The following is a 21,703-nucleotide window of genomic DNA, read 5'->3' on the forward strand; positions in this document are numbered from 1 at the left end:
AAGGCAGAGGCTTTAACCCACTGAGCCACCCAGGCGCCCCACATGTTAGGATTATTAACACTTTATTAGATATATCCTTTGCAAGTATGTCCTTCTGTTCATAGGTTGTCCTTTTGTTTTGTTGATGTTTTCCTTTACTGTGCAAAGCTTTTTATTTTGGTGTAGTCCAAATAGTTTATGTTGGCTTTTGTTTCCCTGGCCTAAGAAGACATGTCCATAAATAGGTTGTTAAGGCCAATGCCCAAGAGATCACTGCCTTTGTTTTCTATCAGGAGTTTTAATGGTTTCAGCTCTCACATCTAGATCTTTAACCCATGTTGAGAATCTTTACCCCCTCCTTTTTCCCTCCCTCATTTTGAAATTATTTTTGCGTATAGTCTAAGTTGTTCAGCTTCATTCTTTGACATGTAGCTTTCCAGTTTAACTAACACCATTCATTGAAAAGATTCTCTTTCCCCGTTGTATATTTTTCCTTCTTTGTCACAGATTAATTGTCGATGTAAGTGTGGATGTATTTCTAAGCTCTCTATCTGGTTCTATTGATCTATGTGTCTATTTCTGTGACTGTATCATGTTTTTATGATTCCTGTAGCTTTTTGGTATAGCTTGAATTCTGGATTTGTGATAACTCCAACTTTGTTCTTCTTTCTGAAGTCTGGTTTAGCTTTTTGGTTTTTTTTTTTTTTGTGATTCAATAGAAATTTTCTGTAGAAATGTTCTAGTCTGTGTTTCTATAGAAATTTCTATAGAAATGTTCTAGTTTGTTAAAAGGCTATTGGTATTACAGGGTGCCTGGGTGGCTCATGGGTTAAAGCCTCTGCCTTTGGCTCAGGTCATGATCTCAAAGTCCTGGGATGGAGCCCCACATTGGGCTCTCTGCTCAGCAGAGAGCCTGCTTACCCTCTTCTCTCTGCCTGCCTCTCTGCCTACTTGTAGTCTCTGTCAAATTAAAAAAAAAAAGCTATTGGTATTCTGATAAGGATTGCATTTTCATATAGATTGAATCTATAGATTCCTGCATAAGTATTTCTTAAACACCCAATAACAATTAAGTTGTTAATTTCTTAGCTCTTCAATGAAAGTATTAATTCCAGTTATTTTACAGACTGTGTACTAAATATATGTAGATCTTCTCAGGTCTCTTTCTATTTCTCTTATGTTCATGGTTTTGGTCATTTCAACCTCCCTCTGATATGCTTGTGAATTTTTTATTGTATACTCAAACCATATTGACAAATGTTAATGGCATGGATGATGATTTATTCCTACAAGGAGGATTTTATTATTGCACAAAGTAAAAGCAGACAACCTTGACCAAAACAAGGAATGAGATTATTCTAATTTCTGTTCCATGCTTTTTGAGAAATGGTAAATTCATTGTGCTTATTCTTAGGTGTAAGATTTCAGTGGTATTGACCCAGTCTCCTCCACATTGGGAAGTCATAAATGTCAAATATTTGTCTGCAGAGACTAGGAGACAGCAGGAATTTCTTCTTGGATTCTTCAGTTATCTGTGGCTTTTGTACTCATGGTCTCAGGCTGCTATTGCTTGCCACTTAGGATTTATCAAATGCAATCAGAGAAAAAACACTACAAAATGTCAACTATGGAAACTATGGAAAGAGCCTAGATGTCCATCAACAGATGAATGGATAAAGAAGTTGTGATAACACACACACACACACACACACACACAGGAATATTAAGCTGCTATCAAAAATGAAATCTTGTTTCATTCTTCTACATATAGCTGTCCAGTTTTCCCAGCACCATTTATTGAAGAGACTGTCTTTTTTCCACTGTATACTTTTTCCTGTTTTGTCAAAGATTAATTGACCATAGAGTTGAGGGTCCATATCTGGGCTCTCTACTCTGTTCCACTGGTCTATGTGTCTGTTTTTATGCCAGTACCATGCTGTCTTGGTGATCACAGCTTTGTAATAAAGCTTGAAATCAGGTAAGGTGATGCCGCCAGCTTTATTTTTGTTTTTCAACATTTCCTTAGCGATTCGGGGTCTCTTCTGATTCCATACAAATTTTAGGATTATTTGCTCTAGCTCTTTGAAGAATGCTGGTGGAATTTTGATCGGAATGGCATTAAAAGTATAGATTGCTCTAGGCAGAATAGACATTTTAACAATGTTTATTCTTCCGATCCAAGAGCATGGAATGGTCTTCCATCTATTTGTGTCTTCTTCAATTTCTTTCATGAGTGTTCTGTAGTTCCTCAAGTACAGATCCTTTACCTCTTTAGTTAGGTTTATTCCCAGGTATCTTATGGTTCTTGGTGCTATAGTAAATGGAATCGATTCTCTAATTTCCCTTTCTGTATTTTCATTGCTAGTGTATAAGAAAGCCACTGATTCCTGCACATTGACTTTGTATCCTGCCACGCTGCTGAATTGCTGTATGAGTTCTAGTAGTTTGGGGGTGGAGTCTTTGGGGTTTTCCATATAAAAAATCATGTCATCTGCGAAGAGAGAGAGTTTGACTTCTTCATTACCAATTTGGATACCTTTTATTTCTCTCTGTTGTCTGATTGCTGTTCCTAGGACTTCTAATACTATGTTGAACAAGAGTGGTGAAAGTGGGCATCCTTGTCTTGTTCCTGATCTCAGTGGGAATACTGTGAGCTTTTTCCCATTGAGGATGATATTTGCTGTGGGTCTTTCATAGATAGATTTGATGAGGTTCAGGAATGTTCCCTCTATCCCTATACTTTGAAGCGTTTTAATCAGGAACGGATGCTGGATTTTGTCAAATGCTTTTTCTGCATCAATTGAGAGGACCATGTGGTTCTTCTCTCTTCTCATATGAATTTGTTGTATCACATTGATTGATTTGCGAATGTTGAACCATCCTTGTAGCCCAGGGATGAATCCCACCTGATCATGGTGGATAATCTTTTTTATGTGCTGTTGGCTCCTGTTGGCTAGGATCTTGTTGAGAATCTTAGCATCCATATTAAAAATTCCCCGGCATTCTTCAAAGAGCTGGAGCAAATAATCCTAAAAATCCTAAAAATCCTAAAAAATCCTACAAAAACAAAAACAAAAACAAAAACCATATTAAAAAAAAGAACATGTCTTGGTGCAGGGCTATTAATTAAAGTTATAAATTTGTTTGTACTTCAATAGTTTTCTCTCTTACTTCCTTGTCTCATTATAGGCTCTAATCTAGGATACTGTATTGCATCCTCTCACTACATCTTGGGATATTTCTGTCTTATCTTGCTGTTCATGTTCTTGTTGGTTTGAATGAGTACTTGCAAAGCAATTTCAAAAGTGTTTCTCAATTTGGATTTCTCTCTCTCTTTTTCAAAGTAGATGAGCGTTCTGTATTTAGCAGAAGAATATAAGAGTGATAAAGCACTTTCTCATCACATCATATGTGGGGTACATGATATCAACATTCCTTACAACTGTTAATATTTTCCTTAACAACCTGTATAAGGTTTTGCAGTTTGAAATAAAAATAGCTCTATTTTTCCTGTCTTCCTGGAAGCACGTCAGTAAAATGGCCCACATCTCTGAAAGTAAGAAGGTTAAACTTCACTTCCTGGAAAAATCAGTATGTCTATATATTTTTAAAATTCCTCTATAAGGAGGAACTCTTCCTTCTCCTACATTTATTTATGTCAGTATGGACTCATGTCCATAAGTTTTAAATTTAGCCTTGTGACTTCTAGTCTAATAGTATATTAAGAGTATTCTTGGGGTGCCTCAGTCAGTTAAGCATCTTTGGCTCATGTCATGAACCCAGGGTCCTGGGATCAAGTTCCCTTCTGGGCTCCTTGCTCAGCACAGATCCTGCTTCTCCCTTTACCTGCCATTCTCCCTGCTTGCATGCTCTCTCTCTCTCTTACAAATAAAGGATAAATAAGGGGGGGACAAGATGGCGGGGTACTAGGAAGAGGCGTCTTTTCAGCTGGTACCCCAAAGTGAGCTGATTACCTACCAAAGAACTCTGATCACCCATGAAATCAGCCTGAGATCAGAATTATACACGTCTGGATCTCTACAGGGGCAGAAGACGCCAGTGAGCAGGTAAAGCGGAATGGGAACAGCGGACTGAGATCGGAAGATAAACAAAAGGGGGAGGGAGCCACCAGAGGCGACCGGTGGGAAAGTAATACCCCGATACGAGCGAGAGTGCCCTGCGTCTGGGGACCAGCATTAACTCGGAGACTGGTTGAAAGCACTCCAAAAGAGCAAAGGATCGCGGGGGCAAACTGTGGGAATCGGGGCGGCTAGGGACAGGGGCTTGAGTCCCCGGTCCCAGACGGCCTCCCCGGCGCGGAGGCAGAGAGAGTGCGGCGGAGAAACCGGCTCCTGGCCCCTAAGCCGCCAGCATGCCCCAGAGCGCGGGGTTCCGGCTCCTGTGAGGGGATGGGAGCCGGTCTGCAGAACGCGCGCTAGCCCTACCACAAAGCTTGAGATGCGCGTGCACGTCGCTCCAGCTCTCCTGGGTTTCTAAGGCCCTGGGGCGCTTCTAGACCCGGGCCATTGTTTCAAAGTCTAAGCCTCGCGCCCGCGAAACTCTTCCCCGGACAGAGGCGCGCAAAAGCCCAGCCTGCGGCTTACGGACCAGCGCCCCGTTCTCAGTGCCCCAGACGCGCGCCCGACCCACAGCCGCCTCTGAAAAGAGGTGCGCGCAAGCCGGGCACTCCCAGCCCCGGCCAACGGCAAAATCTCAGTGTGCGATCGCTGCTTGGAACCTCTCTGGTGGTCAGGAGCTCCCAGACAGCCGCCACTGCCTTGGCTTTGGGGACGAGCAAAAGATCCTGCGCCCCCAGGGTCTTTAACTTGGAACCTGCACTGCCAGCATCCAAGGGGGAATTTATTCAGCTTCTGCACCCAGACTGAGGCTTCTGAGACGGAGATCAGGAAGTGTTCCAGGGTGCACCTTGACTGCACCAGAGTTGATACATCCAGCTACATCTGTTCAGTCTTCTCCCACCAAAATGACTAGGAGGAGGAATGCCCAACAGAAGAAAAATACAGAGGATGGACCTTCCGCAACAGAGCTAACGGCTATCAACATAGACAATATGTCGGAAAGAGAATTCAGGCTAACAATTATCCAGGCAATAGCTAGGTTGGAGAAAGCCATGGATGACCAAACAGAATTGATTAGAGCCGAACTGAAAGCGACCAGACAGGATGTTCACAATGTTAGGGCGGAGCTTAAAGCTACCAGGGAGGAGGTCCACAATGCTCTCAATGAGTTCCAATCCAATCTAAACTCTCTCAAAGCTAGGGTAACTGAGACAGAAGATAGAATTAGTGATCTGGAAGACAAACAGATAGAGAGAAAGGATCAGGAGGAAGCCTGGAACAAACAGCTTAGATCCCACGAAAGCAGAATTAGGGAAATAAGTGATGCCATGAAGCGTTCCAATGTCAGAATTATTGGAATTCCTGAAGGGGAGGAGAAAGAAAGAAGTCTAGAAGATGTCGTGGAACAAGTCCTTCATGAAAACTTTCCGAATCTCGCGAATGAAACCAGCGTTCATGTACTAGAGGCTGAACGGTCTCCACCCAAGATTATACACTCCAAAAAAACATCACGACACCTGATAGTCAAATTGAGAAATTATAATTGTAGGTATAATCTCTTGAAAGCTGCCAGGGCAAAGAGGCTCCTTACTTACAGAGGGAAGCCCATCAGAATAACGTCAGACCTGTCCACAGAGACCTGGCAAGCCAGAAGAGGCTGGCAAGATATATTCAGGGCACTAAATGAGAAGAACATGCAGCCAAGAATACTTTATCCAGCAAGACTGACATTCAAAATGGATGGAGAGATAAAGAGTTTCCAAGACCGGCAAGACTTAAAAGACTATGCAACCACCAAGCCGATACTGCAGGAAATATTAAGGGGGGTTCTATAAAAGAGGAAAAATCCCAAGAATAGCATTGAACAGAAATATAGAGACAGTCTACAGAAAGAAAGACTTCAAAGGTAACTCGATGTCAATAAAAACGTATCTATCAATAATCACTCTCAATGTGAATGGCCTCAATGCACCCATAAAAAGGCACAGGGTTGCAGATTGGATAAAACGACAGGACCCATCCATATGCTGTCTACAAGAGACCCATTTTGAACCTAAAGATACACGCAGACTGAAAGTGAAGGGGTGGAGAAGCATCTTTCATGCCAATGGGACTCAAAAGAAGGCTGGGGTAGCGATTCTCATATCAGATAAATTAGACTTCAAACTAAAGACTGTAGTCAGAGATACAGAAGGACACTACATAATCCTTAAAGGGACTATCCACCAAGATGATCTAACAATTGTAAATATCTATGCTCCCAATATGGGAGCAGCCAATTACTTAAGAAAACTGTTAATCAAGATAAAGAGTCATATTGATATGAATACACTAATCGTAGGAGATCTTAACACGCCTCTTTCAGAATTAGACAGATCATCGAAGCAGAAAATCAATAAAGAAACAAGAGCATTGAACGACACATTGGACCAGATGGACCTCATAGATATATACAGAACATTCCACCCTAAAACAGCAGAATACTCATTCTTCTCAAGTGCACACGGAACCTTCTCCAGAATAGACCACATACTGGGTCACAAATCAGGACTCAGCCGATACCAAAAGACTGAGATTATTCCCTGCATATTCTCAGATCACAATGCTTTGAAACTGGAGCTCAATCACAAGGAAAAGTTCCGAAGGAACTCAAACACCTGGAAGCTAAAGACCACCTTGCTTAAGAATGCTTGGATCAACCAGGAGATCAAAGAAGAACTGAAACAATTCATGGAAACCAATGAGAATGAAGACACTTCGGTCCAAAACCTATGGGATACAGCAAAGGCGGTCCTAAGGGGAAAATATATAGCCATCCAAGCCTTGCTCAAAAAAATTGAAAAATCCAGAACACACCAGCTGTCTCTACACCTTAAAGAACTGGAGGATCAACAACAAATCAAACCAACTCCACACATAAGAAGGGAAATCATCAAGATTAGAGCTGAGATCAATGAGGGAGAAACCAGAGATACAGTAGAATGTATCAATGAAACTAGAAGCTGGTTTTTTGAAAGAATCAATAAGATCGATAAGCCACTGGCTACACTAATCCAAAAGAAAAGAGAGAAATCCCAAATTCATAAAATTATGAATGAAAGGGGAGAGATCACAACTAACACCAAGGAAGTAGAAACAATCATCAGAAGTTACTACGAACAGTTATATGCCAATAAGCTTAGCAACCTTGATGAAATGGATGCATTCCTGGAAAAATATAAACTACCAAAATTGAACCAGGAAGAAATCAACAACCTGAATAGACCGATATCTAATAACGAGATTGAAGCAGTGATCAAAAATCTCCCAAAAAACAAGAGCCCAGGACCTGACGGATTCCCTGGGGAATTCTACCAAACCTTCCAAGAAGAAATAACACCTATTCTCCTGAAGCTGTTTCAAAAAATTGAAGCAGAAGGAAAACTTCCAGACTCTTTCTATGAAGCCAGCATTACCCTGATCCCCAAACCAGGCAAGGACCATACCAAAAAGGAGAATTTCAGACCAATATCACTGATGAATATGGATGCTAAGATTCTCAACAAGATCCTAGCCAACAGGATCCAACAACACATTAAAAAGATTATCCACCATGATCAGGTGGGATTCATCCCTGGGCTACAAGGATGGTTCAACATTCGTAAATCAATCAATGTGATACAACAAATTAATAGGAGAAGAGAGAAGAACCACATGGTCCTCTCAATTGATGCAGAAAAAGCATTTGACAAAATCCAACATCCGTTCCTGATTAAAACGCTTCAAAGTATAGGGATAGAGGGAACATTCCTGAACCTCATCAAATCTATCTATGAAAGACCCACAGCAAATATCATCCTCAATGGGAAAAAGCTTGCAGCCTTCCCGTTGAGATCAGGAACAAGACAAGGATGCCCACTTTCACCACTCTTGTTCAACATAGTATTAGAAGTCCTAGCAACAGCAATCAGACAACAGAGAGAAATAAAAGGTATCCAAATTGGTAATGAAGAAGTCAAACTCTCTCTCTTCGCAGATGACATGATTCTTTATATGGAAAACCCAAAAGACTCCACCCCCAAACTACTAGAACTCATACAGCAATTCAGCAGCGTGGCAGGATACAAAGTCAATGTGCAGAAATCAGTGGCTTTCTTATACACTAACAAGGAAAATACAGAAAGGGAAATTAGAGAATCGATTCCATTTACTATAGCACCAAGAACCATAAGATACCTGGGAATAAACCTAACTAAAGAGGTAAAGGATCTATACTTGAGGAACTATAGAACACTCATGAAAGAAATTGAAGAAGACACAAAAAGATGGAAGACCATTCCATGCTCTTGGATCGGAAGAATAAACATCGTTAAAATGTCTATACTGCCTAGAGCAATCTATACTTTTAATGCCATTCCGATCAAAATTCCACCGGCATTCTTCAAAGAGCTGGAGCAAATAATCCAAAAATTTGTATGGAATCAGAAGAGACCCCGAATCGCTAAGGAAACGTTGAAAAACAAAAATAAAGCTGGCGGCATCACCTTACCTGATTTCAAGCTTTATTACAAAGCTGTGATCACCAAGACAGCATGGTACTGGCATAAAAACAGACACATAGACCAGTGGAACAGAGTAGAGAGCCCTGATATGGACCCTCAACTCTATGGTCAATTAATCTTCGACAAAACAGGAAAAAATATACAGTGGAAAAAAGACAGTCTCTTCAATAAATGGTGCTGGGAAAACTGGACAGCTATATGTAGAAGAATGAAACTCGACCATTCTCTTACACCGTACACAAAGATCAACTCAAAATGGATAAAAGACCTCAACGTGAGACAGGAATCTATCAGAATCTTAGAGGAGAACATAGGCAGTAATCTCTTCGATATCAGCCACAGCAACTTCTTTCAAGATACGTCTCCAAAGGCAAAGGAAACAAAAGCGAAAATAGACTTCTGGGACTTCATCAAAATCAAAAGCTTCTGCACAGCAAAGGAAACAGTCAAAAAAACAAAGAGGCAACCCACGGAATGGGAGAAGATATTTGCAAATGACAGTACAGACAAAAGGTTGATATCCAGGATCTATAATGAACTCCTCAAACTCAACCCACACGAAACAGACAAACACATCAAAAAATGGGCAGAAGATATGAACAGACACTTCTCCAATCAAGAAATACAAATGGCTACCAGACACATGAAAAAATGCTCATCATCATTAGCCCTCAGGGAGATTCAAATTAAAACCACATTGAGATATCACCTTACACCAGTTAGAATGGCCAAAATTAACAAAACAGGAAACAACATGTGTTGGAGAGGATGTGGAGAAAGGGGAACCCTCTTACACTGTTGGTGGGAATGCAAGTTGGTGCAGCCTCTTTGGAGAACAGTGTGGAGATTCCTCAAGAAATTAAAAATAGAGCTTCCCTACGACCCTGCAATTGCACTCCTGGGTATTTACCCCAAGGATACAGATGTCGTGAAAAGAAGGGCCATCTGTACCCCAATGTTTATAGCAGCAATGGCCACAGTCGCCAAACTATGGAAAGAACCAAGATGCCCTTCAACGGATGAATGGATAAGGAAGATGTGGTCCATATACACTATGGAGTATTATGCCTCCATCAGAAAGGACGAATATCCAACTTTTGTAGCAACATGGACGGGACTGGAAGAGATTATGCTGAGTGAAATCAGTCAAGCAGAGAGAGTCAATTATCATATGGTTTCACTCATTTGTGGAGCATAACCAATAGCATGGAGGACAAGGGGCGTTAGAGAGTAGTAGGGAATTTGGGTAAATTGGAAGGGGAGGTGAACCATGAGAGACTATGGACTCTGAAAAACAGTCTGAGGGGTTTGAAGTGGCGGGGGGGTGGGAGGTTGGGGTACCAGGTGGTGGGTATTATAGAGGGCACAGCTTGCATGGAGCACTGGGTGTGGTGAAAAAATAATGAATACTGTTTTTCTGAAAATAAATAAATTGGGAAAAAAAAAAAAAAAAAGAAATAGAATAGCCAAAGTATCAGCCTAACTAATGAAAGACAGTATGATGTGTCATTAAATAAAATAAGAACTAGAGAGAGACTATCCATTAAACAATCAAAATACTATATTTAAATAGTATACATTTTTATTTCCAAATAAATGGAAATGGAAAACACTTAGAAATAACAAAAATGACAGCATCAAATGGAGAACATGAAGGGAATAATAAAAGAGGAATTAATGTAAAAAGGAAAGAGCTTCAAAAATAAACTGCATGGAATTTTTCAAAAAAAAAAAAAAAAAAAAAAAAAAAAAAAAAAAAAAAAAAAAAGGATAAATAAAATCTTCAAAAAGAAGAGTATTATTTTCAAATATTTCAATAATTTAAAAACTTTTTTCCCATTTGTGCCATGGTTTGGAACATATATTTCAAAATATTCTGTGCACTGAAAAAAAATGTATAACACTTAAAGCAAATTATGAACCTATATTCTTAGTACATCCCTCTTTTCCCTTATACATTTTACCATACATTTCATTTTACTATTAATACCCAAGATATTACTACCATCATTGCTTCAGTCACTCATATTTTAGAGTAGTTCAGGTGAGAACACAGATTATATTTTGTCTTCTTTTATTCTATTTTGGAAGCTCTTTTTTCTTTGAGAGATTTCAAATTTTTAACTTATATCATTTTGTTTTTGCTAGAAGAAAGTCCTTTAACAATCTTGTGAGAGGGAAGTCTGGGTGGCTCAGTGGGTTAAATATCTAATTTCAGCTCAGGTCATGATGCCAGGGTCTTGGGATGGAGTCCCATGTTGGACTCCTTGCTGAGCAGGGAGCCTGCTTCTCCTGCCAACAACTTCCTCTGCTTTGTGCTCTTTCTCTCTGACAAATTAATAAATAAAATATTAAAGAGAAATATTTCTTGTGAGATAGGTATATTGGAAGCATATTCTCTCAGTTTTAGTTTATCTGTGAAAGTTTTAATTTCACTTTCATTTCTCTTTGTAGTTTAGATTGTCACCCAATCATCTTTCTGTTGGCATTGCTTCTGATGAGATCAGGCCTAATTGTTGTTTTAGTTTATATGTAAGTGATATACTTTTCACCTCATTGCCTAAGATTATCTTTTGCCTTAGTTTTTCATCAGTTTAGAAATATATACACCTGGTTTGGGGTTTCTTTCTTGCTTGTGTTTTCTGAGCATCTTCAATCTATATTTTGGCATTTGTCAACAATTGGAATATTTGTAGCTGTTCTACACACACACACACACACACACAATTTTGAATTAGGTGTGAGGCATCATTAGGGAAAGTGAGTAGAGTGCAAAGACAATGGAGAGAAGGGGCTCAGATGGAATTTGGAGAACTGGGGCTCCTGCTATTTAGGAATCAATCACAGGAGAAACCAGCAGAAGAAAAAAAAATGAGGAAGGATTACCACCATAGTCAGAGAAGTCCACAAAATAATGTTTCATTTAACCAGGGCAAAAAAAAAATTATATTAAATAGAAAGCAGTGATCAACTGTGCCAAATATTGTTGAAATATATTAAAATGACAAAACAAAAACAAAAACAAAACAAAACAAAACAAAAGATGGCTCCTGACTCTGAAAAGGTGGAGTTTGAAACACTAAATTGATGGGTGGGTTACAGACCAGTGAGGAGGTTGAGGAGAAAACATGAAGTAAAAAAATAGTGATGGCAACAATAGCTAAATGTAGGCAAAGATTTATGCTTTCTAAGTTCAGATTGGAAAACAAACAATGAGACATTTATTAAGAAAAAAATCTTTCAAGTGTCCTGATCACAGTGGAAAACTTAATTTAGCTTTCATTAAATAGTATCATAAATGAAACATAAAAATAATAAGTAAATAAAATTTAAAAAGTTGACATCTGTAACTAAAAATTTCACATTATAACTAACCAATGAAAAGAAATGAGTAGAAATTTCTTAGACAATCTGAATATTGTAATTATGCTACTTTTGGGGGAAAGAAACCTCAAGGATGAGAAATGTATTCTAAAATTTAGGAAATGAAATTTGAGATTTTCAGAAAAAGACCAGAGTCTATCTAACATTTATTTTTTATGGGACAATTATTTGTACCCTTTCATACATTAATGTTCAGACAACTTAACCTTATATTACTTTTCAACTGAATAAAAATATTGGTGTTGAATTTATAATAGGAGATATGCAAAAAAAATTTTATTCAGAGGATAAGGGATTCAACTGACCAAAATGTGAGATAGTTTCCTGAGACAAAGCATGGTAGCTTCCGTAAGTTTCTTTTGAGTTTCATATAAGGATCTCTTAATCATAGGGTTTTATTTAAATTTAGGAAGATTAATTGGATGAAAGAACAAAAACTAGACTGTGAGCATAAGAAGATGGAGAAATCCATACCTACTAGAATTTATTTTGGAAAAATTAAAACAGCTAATTTTATGAGCAAATCTACTAAAAAATTAGAGTGATCTTTGTAAGATAGATGCCATTGAGGGTGCTGGGTGGCTCAGTCATTAAGTGTCTACCTTAGGTTCAGGTTATGATCCCAGTTAGGATGGAGTCCCACACAGGGCTCCCTGCCGGGTGGGGAGTCTACTTCTTCCTCTCCCTCTGCCTGCTGCTCCCCTGCTCCTACTCTTGTTCTCACTGTCAAATAAATAAATAAAATCATTTAAAAAAAGATAGATGCTATTGAATTACTAAAAAAATAATGTCTTGAGGATAAAGAGGCCCAGAAAATTGAATTATTTAGTCTTCTTTGAAAAAATAGGTAATGGTCTAAGAAAGATGATATTTTTAAAAAAAGATTTTACTTATTCATTTGACAGAGAGAGAGAGAGAAAGAGAACAATCAGGGGGAGTGGCAGACAGAGGGAGAGGGAGAAGCAGGTTCCCTGCTGAGCAGGGAGCTGGATGCAGGGCTTGATGAGGGGCTCAATGGGGGATTTGATGGGGAATTTGTTGGGGGGCTTGATTCCAGGACTCCAGGATCATGATCTAAGCCAAAGGCAGATGCTTAACCAAATGAGCCACCCAGGCTCCCCAGAAAGATGATATTTTAATTGAATACTTACAGGTATCAGAACAGTTTACACATTTTGAGACAAGAAAATATTAGAAAGCACAAGAATGTGGGAATTTAATGAAAGTATAATGGCAAACAGAATGAAAGTGATACTACTAATACTCTTTTAGTTATCACTCTGAACACTCATTTTGTGAAGAAAATAAATGCCAGACATCTATCAGACAGGTCCATAATATCTGGAGAATAAGCTTAAGATAAAAATTTAATATATAACAAGATCTTCAGTTGAAGTAATGAAAACTAACCTTCCTGAGTTTAAAGTTTCACTAATCATTTTATCTGTGTATCTTCCAAAATGATCTTAGTCACTCTCAGCTTTCTTTTGGTACTATATATAATGCTAATAATAATTATATTACAATATTGTTTCCATAATTATGTGATTTATATAGAACACCTAGCAGTGCATGCACTTAGTGGGTTGTCAACAAAATATAAATCTTATTTTTATATCATATTTGTTGTCCGGCCTACATCACTAGAGCAGCAAAGCTGGAGGCATTTTTGGTAAAGCGTATCAGCATTTTAGGTGGATGCTCTCTCAAGAAGTTAGCTGTGCCTGTATTTAAAATGTTGTATTACTTGTTAAAAACCAATTTAGCAAGAACAGAAGCAAAAACAAAGCAAAATCCAGCAATAGTAAACTCTTTGGGCAATCAGGATTTGGAGGCCAAATGTTGCAGTTCTAGTAGAAACGGTATAAGGTGGTATTTCATAGACAAACAACAGAGAAGGCAGGTGGTGCAACTGTCATCTGTCTGGGGTTGGGAATAAGTAGGAATGGAAAAGTCTTAGTTTAGAAGTGCTAGACCCTTATTAAGATTTAGAGAATCTGTGATAAATAACTTGTAAGTGACAGATATCTTAAAATATGTAAAAGAAGCTTTTTCAGAATAGCTCCAAAAATAAACTAGTGGCTAAATTGGACAGTATGTTTTTTTTTCTTTTTTTTTAATTCAAATTCAATTAGCTGACATGTAGTATGTCACTAGTTTCAGAGGTAGTCTTCAATAATTCATCAGTTGCATATAACACCCAGTGCTCATCACATCATATGACCTCCTTAATGCCCATCATCCAACGATCCCATCCCTAGACAGTATATTTTAATCAAATTCATTGTATTTGGAACATTAATAGGATCAAAATAATCAGAATATTGAGATGGCATTAGTTTAGGTTGTTCTTGTACAGCTGACCCTTGTACAATACAGATTTGACATGCACTGTTCCACTTACATGTAAATTTTTTTGATAAATACATACAGTACTGTAAGCGTATTTTTTATGATTTTCTTAATAACATTTTCTTTTCTCTAGCTTATTTTATTGTAAGAATACAAGATATAACATATATAATATATAAAATATGTGTTAATAAACTGTTTATGTTAGCAGTAAGTTTTATTCTATCAGTAAGTCTTGACTACTTGTCAACAGTAGTCTATCAACAGTAAACTTTTTAGAGAGTAAGAAGTTATATGCAGATTTTACTTTGCAAGGAGCATTGCCCCAATCACTATGCTCTTCAGGGGTCAACTGTATTAGACTGTCTTAATATGGATATACATATATGTATACGTACACAGATATGTACATGCACACATACATACATACATATACGCACATACATATATACATACTATGTGTGTATATGCATGTGTATACAAGCACACACATATATATAATTACAACATTGTTGAAATCTTATTTGTGACCCAAATATCTTTTAAGATGCAGTTCATTCTACAAGCTTTAAATAAACATATAATTGTTCCAGTTGATTATATATGTAGTCTTCCTCCCGCTTATATTTTATTCAGCTCCTTGAGATAACATTATTCAAACATTTCTTTCTAAATAACTAGTTCCTATAGAATGCACTTTAGCAAAAACAATCGCATTTTTTTAAAGACTTTATTTATTTCTTTGACAGACAGAGATCACAAGTAGGCAGAGAGGCAGGCTGAGAGAGAGAGAGGGGGAAGCAGGCTCCCTGCTGAGCAGAAAGCCCGATGTGGGGCTGGATCCCAGAACCCTGGGATCATGACCCGAGCCGAAGGCAGAGGCTTTAACCCACTGAGCCACCCAGTCGCCCAAACAATCGCATTTTTAATAGACAATTTCAAAGATGAGTACCACCACTGATGACTAATCTCTGTTAAAATTTTATTATAATTACTTTAAACATAATTATTGCCAACAAACTATTTTAAAAATATAAATGAATATAATTTTAAGTAAATTAAATGAGTATTTTCAATAAATAAACTCACTGTGTTTAAGAAAATAAGCCTGATCAAAAATAAAGATAGTATTAACCTTTGAATTGCATGTTACAGTAAGCATAATTCAAAGTAAACAACATTTTGTAGTCTTGAGTAACTAAGAATTAAAGACAAAAGAGACAGACTGAAAAATGTGGCTTGATTTCTTTCCTATATCTAGATGAAAAGGAAGTGAAATGAGAAAAAAAGATTTATCTAATGAAGAATATAGGAATATTAACTTCTGTGGACCAAAAGCTTTTGTGAATAAAACTTGAAAGAGATTAAGATGAGTATCATAGGGATAAAGGGGGAAAAAGAGGAAACTATGTACTGAAAGCTACTAATGAATACACTGGTATTATATGAGACTTCTTCGTTCTTTTCCAGTATGTTACGGAACAGGATACTCATTTGTTTGGAAAAGAAACAGTTTTGTGTACCACATTCATGAAGGCTTTTTTCACCTGCTGGTTCCGCAAAGTGTAGATGAAAGGATTCAAAAGTGGAGCCACAGAAGTATTGAGCACTGCAATTCCCTTGGAAAAAGATGTTCTTTGTTTGACTGATGGTTTGACATACAGGAAGATGCAGCTACCATAAGAAAGGGATATCACAATCATGTGAGAAGAACATGTTGAAAAAGCTTTTTTCCTCTGATTAGCAGACGGGATTTTTAGAATTGTTAAGGCAATACAAGTATATGATATTATCACCATCACCAATGTGACTATGAGTGTCACCAAAGCAGAGATGTATCCCATTGTCTCTAAGAGCTGTGTGTCTGAGCAGGAGATCTGCATGAGGGGAGTTGTATCACAGTAGAAATGGTCAATAATTTTGGAGGCACAGAAGTCAAGATTTATGCCTAAGAGGAGAGGTGGAAAGATGACAAAAAATCCAGCAAGCCAACAACAGAAGACAAGTTGAATGCAGATCTTACTGTTCATGATGGTTGTGTAATGCAGGGGCTTACAGATGGCAACATAGCGGTCATAGGACATGGCAGCCAGCAAGTAAAATTCAGATGCACCAAGAAGGAAGGCAAAAAACACTTGAGTTACACAACAATTAAAGGAAATGGTTTTGTCTCCAGTTGCCATAGTAACCAACAATTTAGGGATGCATGTAGTAGTATAGGAAATTTCTAGGAAGGAAAAATTCCTAAGGAAAAAATACATGGGGGTCTTGAGGTGAGTATCCACCAGGGTGAGTGTGATGATGGTCAGATTGCCAGTGACGCTCAGCAAGTAGGTGAGAAGCAGAAAGACAAACAACACAACTTTCAGTTGTGGGTCATCAGTCAAACCTGCCAGTATAAACACTATTGCTTGTGTGTGGTTTCCCATTACTATCCTCTATTTTTCCAGTTCTAAATAGGAAAGACAAACAGAAAAACACTGACAATCCCAGTGGAAAAATAAGAGTGATTTAATTGTCTAAAATAAAGTTAGCAAGCAAATTTCAGATAGCGTAACAAAATGTTCATTCAGGCTTTGAAGACGCTATGCCAGGAGAAATAATAGTTTGCATTTCAGAGCATCTGGACAGATAATTTCAACTTTAATGCAGTTCTACTGAGAATTACATATGTGATGATAGCAATTGTTGACTATTTTTATATAAGAGGAAATATTAGAGAGAAATTAGAGTGAGTTTTAAGCATGGAATAATGCTTCTTCTCTCTTGATTTTTTCAAAGAGTTGAGATGGATCCCATTTTCCTGTTTATTTAATAATTAACTAAAGTGATTATTGTCATTAAAAGTACATCAGAAAGTGGTTTTCATAAAGTACACACACCCCTGATCATGTCAATAAACAGCGTTACTATAGCTTTACCATTTTACTCAGCTAATCAGATTCAAGTACCTGATTCTTCTGTCATTCCTTTCATGGCTAATGAGATACAATTTCAGAGAAGTGAATGTGAAATATCATGAATGATTTTATTTTCTGTCCTTAGTAGTATTTCCATCCCATCAATCTCTGTTATAATCCCTACTCTTCCCATGTTGTATTCTCAAACAAAATCAGTAGAAATAGTCTGGTAATTTTGGTGTGTGTAATAATAATAAACAAAGTGCAGTTTTCCTCTAAAAGTTATGATTCTAAAAAATGAAAAAAAAATTAAAAGTGAGAGTAATGGATATATAAGTAGATAGAAATATATAAATATGGTTTCAGGAAATTACATGAGCAAGTAGAAAGATAAAGACAAAGCTTTATGGAAACCTAGAGATGCTATGGTTTTTAGAAATAGGATAGTGAAAGATGCCTGAATCAAATAAGCAGCAGGCCCTTGATTTTGGCTCAGGTCATGATTTCAGGATCCCAGATTAAGTCCCACTTCATGTTCAGGATAGAGTTTGCTTCTTTTACTCTCCCTCTGCCCTTTCCCCTGCTCTTTGTCTCTTTTTCTCTCTCAAACATATAAATAAGTCTAAAAAAAAAAAAAAAGAAATAGAAGAGTGAGTTTATGGAAAAAATTAAAAGAAGTAAATTAACAAGTAAAAAGTAAAAGAAAATTAAAACAAATTAGTAATAATCTTAAAAATAGTGATATGCAAATTAATAAGAATTAGTAAATTACAGTGATAAGAAAATGTTTATCATATAATTTCTCTCCATCTGCTTCTATGCTTTACACTTACCATTTTATTCTTTGTCTAAAATACAGACTGAAAAGTTGAACAGTTTGAGGTCAACAGGGACTAAAAGAGATTAGAGTATTGGGTAAGTTTCAAACACAGTGAATCACAAACTAGGATTCTGAAAGAATTTTAGAAGACATGTATTTCCTTATTATAAGGATATTCAAACATTTGGCTAACAAGTAATTAAATAAATATTAACTAGAGATAAGCTATGGTTATCACAACACATGGCATATACTAAGTTTGATAATCAGATGGTTCTGGTTTGCACAGCTATCAAATTGGAGATCAGGATTAAATTTGAAAGAGGATTTTTTTCCTAAGTTGTCCTCTGAAAAGTACAATTTCTACCAACAATTATAGGGCAACTTATAGTGCTTTTTTAAAAAAAATTAATGAGTCTAAGGAAGATTTCTTTCTTCATATAAAACACATAAAATAATTAAGGTTTAATAATGGGACCCAGATAGAAGATATTTTCTGTTTTGAGAATTTTTATATAATTATTTCCAATCTCTAAAACATACATTATTATTTCAAAGACATATAAATAAAAATAACCAAGTACAAATAAAATTTGTTTCCAGTTGTAGCTAGAAGCATTTATGAGAATTCTCAGATAAAAAAAATAAGATCTGTTGTCAGTCATATTAATAATTGAGTGGATAGAAGAAAGGACTGCTGTTTTTCCTTCACATTCCTTTTACATTCACATAACTGTAAAGTGATGAATTATAAATTTTTCTTCATTTACACAAATTACTCCAAAGGCAACAACTGTAGGAATGCTTACATCTAAAACACCTAAAGCACAGTTTTACTATATCAGGTTATTTCTTTGACCGACTTCAACAGATACACACACCAACCATCCCCCCAACAGGCATTGTAAGAAAGTTAGCAAGGTCACATTACAAAACTGTTAGAAGTCAGACTTACATTAGATATCGTGAATATTAATGAAATTTTTAAAAAGTAATGTTTTTTAATACTTAATTTTCATTGTATTTTCTCATAATTTTTCTTAAGTCACAATATAAAAATTAGAAAAAGTAGGGTTAATACCATAATGGTAAAAATAGGAGAAAATGGGTTAAAGCACATCTAATGGAAATATGGCCTTTAAACTTTAGATATACCAATTCTTTTCACTCGTTTGAGTCTTAAGTCAGTCTTTCAAAACACTTAAAAATTAAACACTTTTTGGGGGAAGATATTAAACAGACTTTCTCCAGACAAAGTATCTCTGCTTTAACTCTTTTATCATCAGGCTGAACAAACCACTACACTGACATTCCATTCCTCTCTGAAAGGAATCTCCCTTTATGCCACGATCTATGGTTATTTTTTTTATCTATTCATAACTACTTTGTAAATGACCTTAGGGCTTTTTTCCAGATTTGTAGACCGGTATATTAAATTTCCCCATTACTATAATTTACTTATTTATGTATTGATGCTTTTCTTAGTATTATTCGCAGTGCTATATAAAATTCACTTGATCCCATTGAGTATTTATGCTTTCTGGGACTTGAAGGAAAATATCTAAATATTATGAGGAGTTCCCAGAAGATATGTGATCTAAGAACATCATTCCCAAAGGATTACAAGTTTACGCATTATATATGAGTTCTCCCCAGGCACTGAATAATTAAAAAAATAAATTATATATATATTTTTCAAGACTACTTTCAATTATGTCTCCAAAGCTTTCAGTATAGATGTCCCTAATCTGTGTTTGCCCTTCCACACAGATGTGTTTTGATATCGGAATATGTAGATAAGAAATTGTAAGTTTTAAAATAAAAGATTATTTTAGTCATAATTTCAAGTGACAGTATTAGTTGGAGAATTAGCCAGTCATAGAAAAAACAGGTAAAATTTTATGTTCTATATGCTGTTTTGTTTCTATTCTGAATTTAGACTTTCATCCAAAAGTTTTTTTCAAAATGATCTAGTAGATTTTAAACTGATATTTCATAAAATCCAAGCATTCTTCACTTCCCCTGTATTAGTGGAATATTTATCTATGACTATAGCTAGTCTTCCCTGCAAATTTTTGTGACTGTGTGACTAAATTAGAATCAATGGTTATAAGTGAAGATGTGCCATTTCCATGGGTTATCCTTTGATGAGAGAGGTTTTCCCTTCTTATCCTCTTCACTCCCTCTCATTGTTGTGATACCAGCACATGGGAAGAAAAGCCATTTGGAGCCATGAATATGAACAACCATACTAGGAATACACTGGCTGTTCAACAAGAGGGAGTACATCCAGGTTCCTGACACCACTGCATTATCTTAGGAACACAGTGACTTCATGGAGGAGTTTCAACATACCAGACTGAACATTTAAATAAGATAAAAGTAGAGCTATTCTTGTTTAAAGTGCTATGATATTTGTCTTTCCTATACTCTACCAAATCTGTGATATTAATCAAAACCTGATATTTTACCTAGAGTCTAACAGGTTGATCCATCATCATTTCATAGATACTGACAGAGAGATAGCTTATTGGATCAGTGACAGAAAACTTTATTATTTATTACATAGCAAGAAGCAGGAATTTCATGTTCTCATCAGTTCCCTTTCTCTTCAGGGAAGAGCCCTAAGGGTATTGTGTTACACACACCTACATCTAAAGATGCACCTACATCTAAAGCTGAGGAACCTCTAAATTAGTAAATTCTCAGTCTTTTTTTTTTAAAGATTTTATTTATTTATTTGACAGAGAGAGATCACAAGTAGGCAGAGAGGCAGGCAGAGAGAGGGAGGAAGCAGGCTCCCTGATGAGCAGAGAGCCGGTTGCGGGATTCGATCCCAGGACCCTGAGATCATGACCTGAGCTGAAGGCAGTGGCTTAACCCACTGAGCCACCCAGGTGCCCAAATTCTCAGTCTTTTAAAGAGAAAAAACCTGCTTAATTTTGCCCTACTAGGAGGCAGTATCTTTTTTTTTTATTATTATGTTCAGTTAGCAGTCAAAACTACAATGAGTTACCACCTTCCACCAGTTAGAATGGCAGAAATTAACAGAACAAATGTTGATGAGGAATGCAGGTTGGTGCATTGACAAATGGAAGCCCTCTTACACTGGTTAGTTGCAATGAAAGCTGATACAGCCACTCTGGAAAACAGTAAGAAAATTCCTCAAAAAGTTAAAAATAGAGCTACACTATGACTGAGCAATTGCACTACTAGGTATTTATCCCAAAGATATAGATATAGTGAAAATAAGGAGCACATACACCTGAATGTTCATGGCAGCGATGTCTGCAATAGCTAAAATACGGTAGGATCCCAGATGCCCTTCAACAGACGAATGGATAAAGAAGATGTGTTCACACATGGTCCTCTCAATTGATGCAGAAAAAGCATTTGACAAAATCCAGCATCCATTCCTGATTAACACGCTTCAAAGTATAGGGGTAGAGGGAACATTCCTGAACCTCATCAAATCTATCTATGAAAGACCCACAGCAAATATCATCCTCAATGGGAAAAAGCTTGCAGCCTTCCCATTGAGATCAGGAACAAGACAAGGATGCCCACTTTCACCACTCTTGTTCAACATAGTATTAGAAGTCCTAGCAACAGCAATCAGACAACAAAAAGAAATAAAAGGTATGCAAA

At 36.9% G+C, this 21,703-nt stretch overlaps 1 protein-coding gene across 1 annotated transcript; it reads right to left on the reverse strand.

Moving 5' to 3' along the window:
• Positions 1-15,825: 15,825 nt before the first annotated feature.
• Positions 15,826-16,764, reverse strand: LOC122891109 (olfactory receptor 6C74-like). The gene has a single exon (XM_044226545.1). It carries the CDS (start codon positions 16,762-16,764, stop codon positions 15,826-15,828), a length of 939 nt encoding a protein of 312 aa, XP_044082480.1.
• Positions 16,765-21,703: the final 4,939 nt, after the last annotated feature.

Source organism: Neovison vison, chromosome 12 (genome assembly GCF_020171115.1).
Source record: "Neovison vison isolate M4711 chromosome 12, ASM_NN_V1, whole genome shotgun sequence".
Lineage (NCBI taxonomy): Eukaryota > Metazoa > Chordata > Mammalia > Carnivora > Mustelidae > Neogale > Neogale vison.

Coding starts and splice junctions, on each gene's coding strand:
- LOC122891109 (XM_044226545.1), bottom strand. CDS start 16,764: ATGGGAAACCACACACAAGCAATAGTGTTTATACTGGCAGGTTTGACT.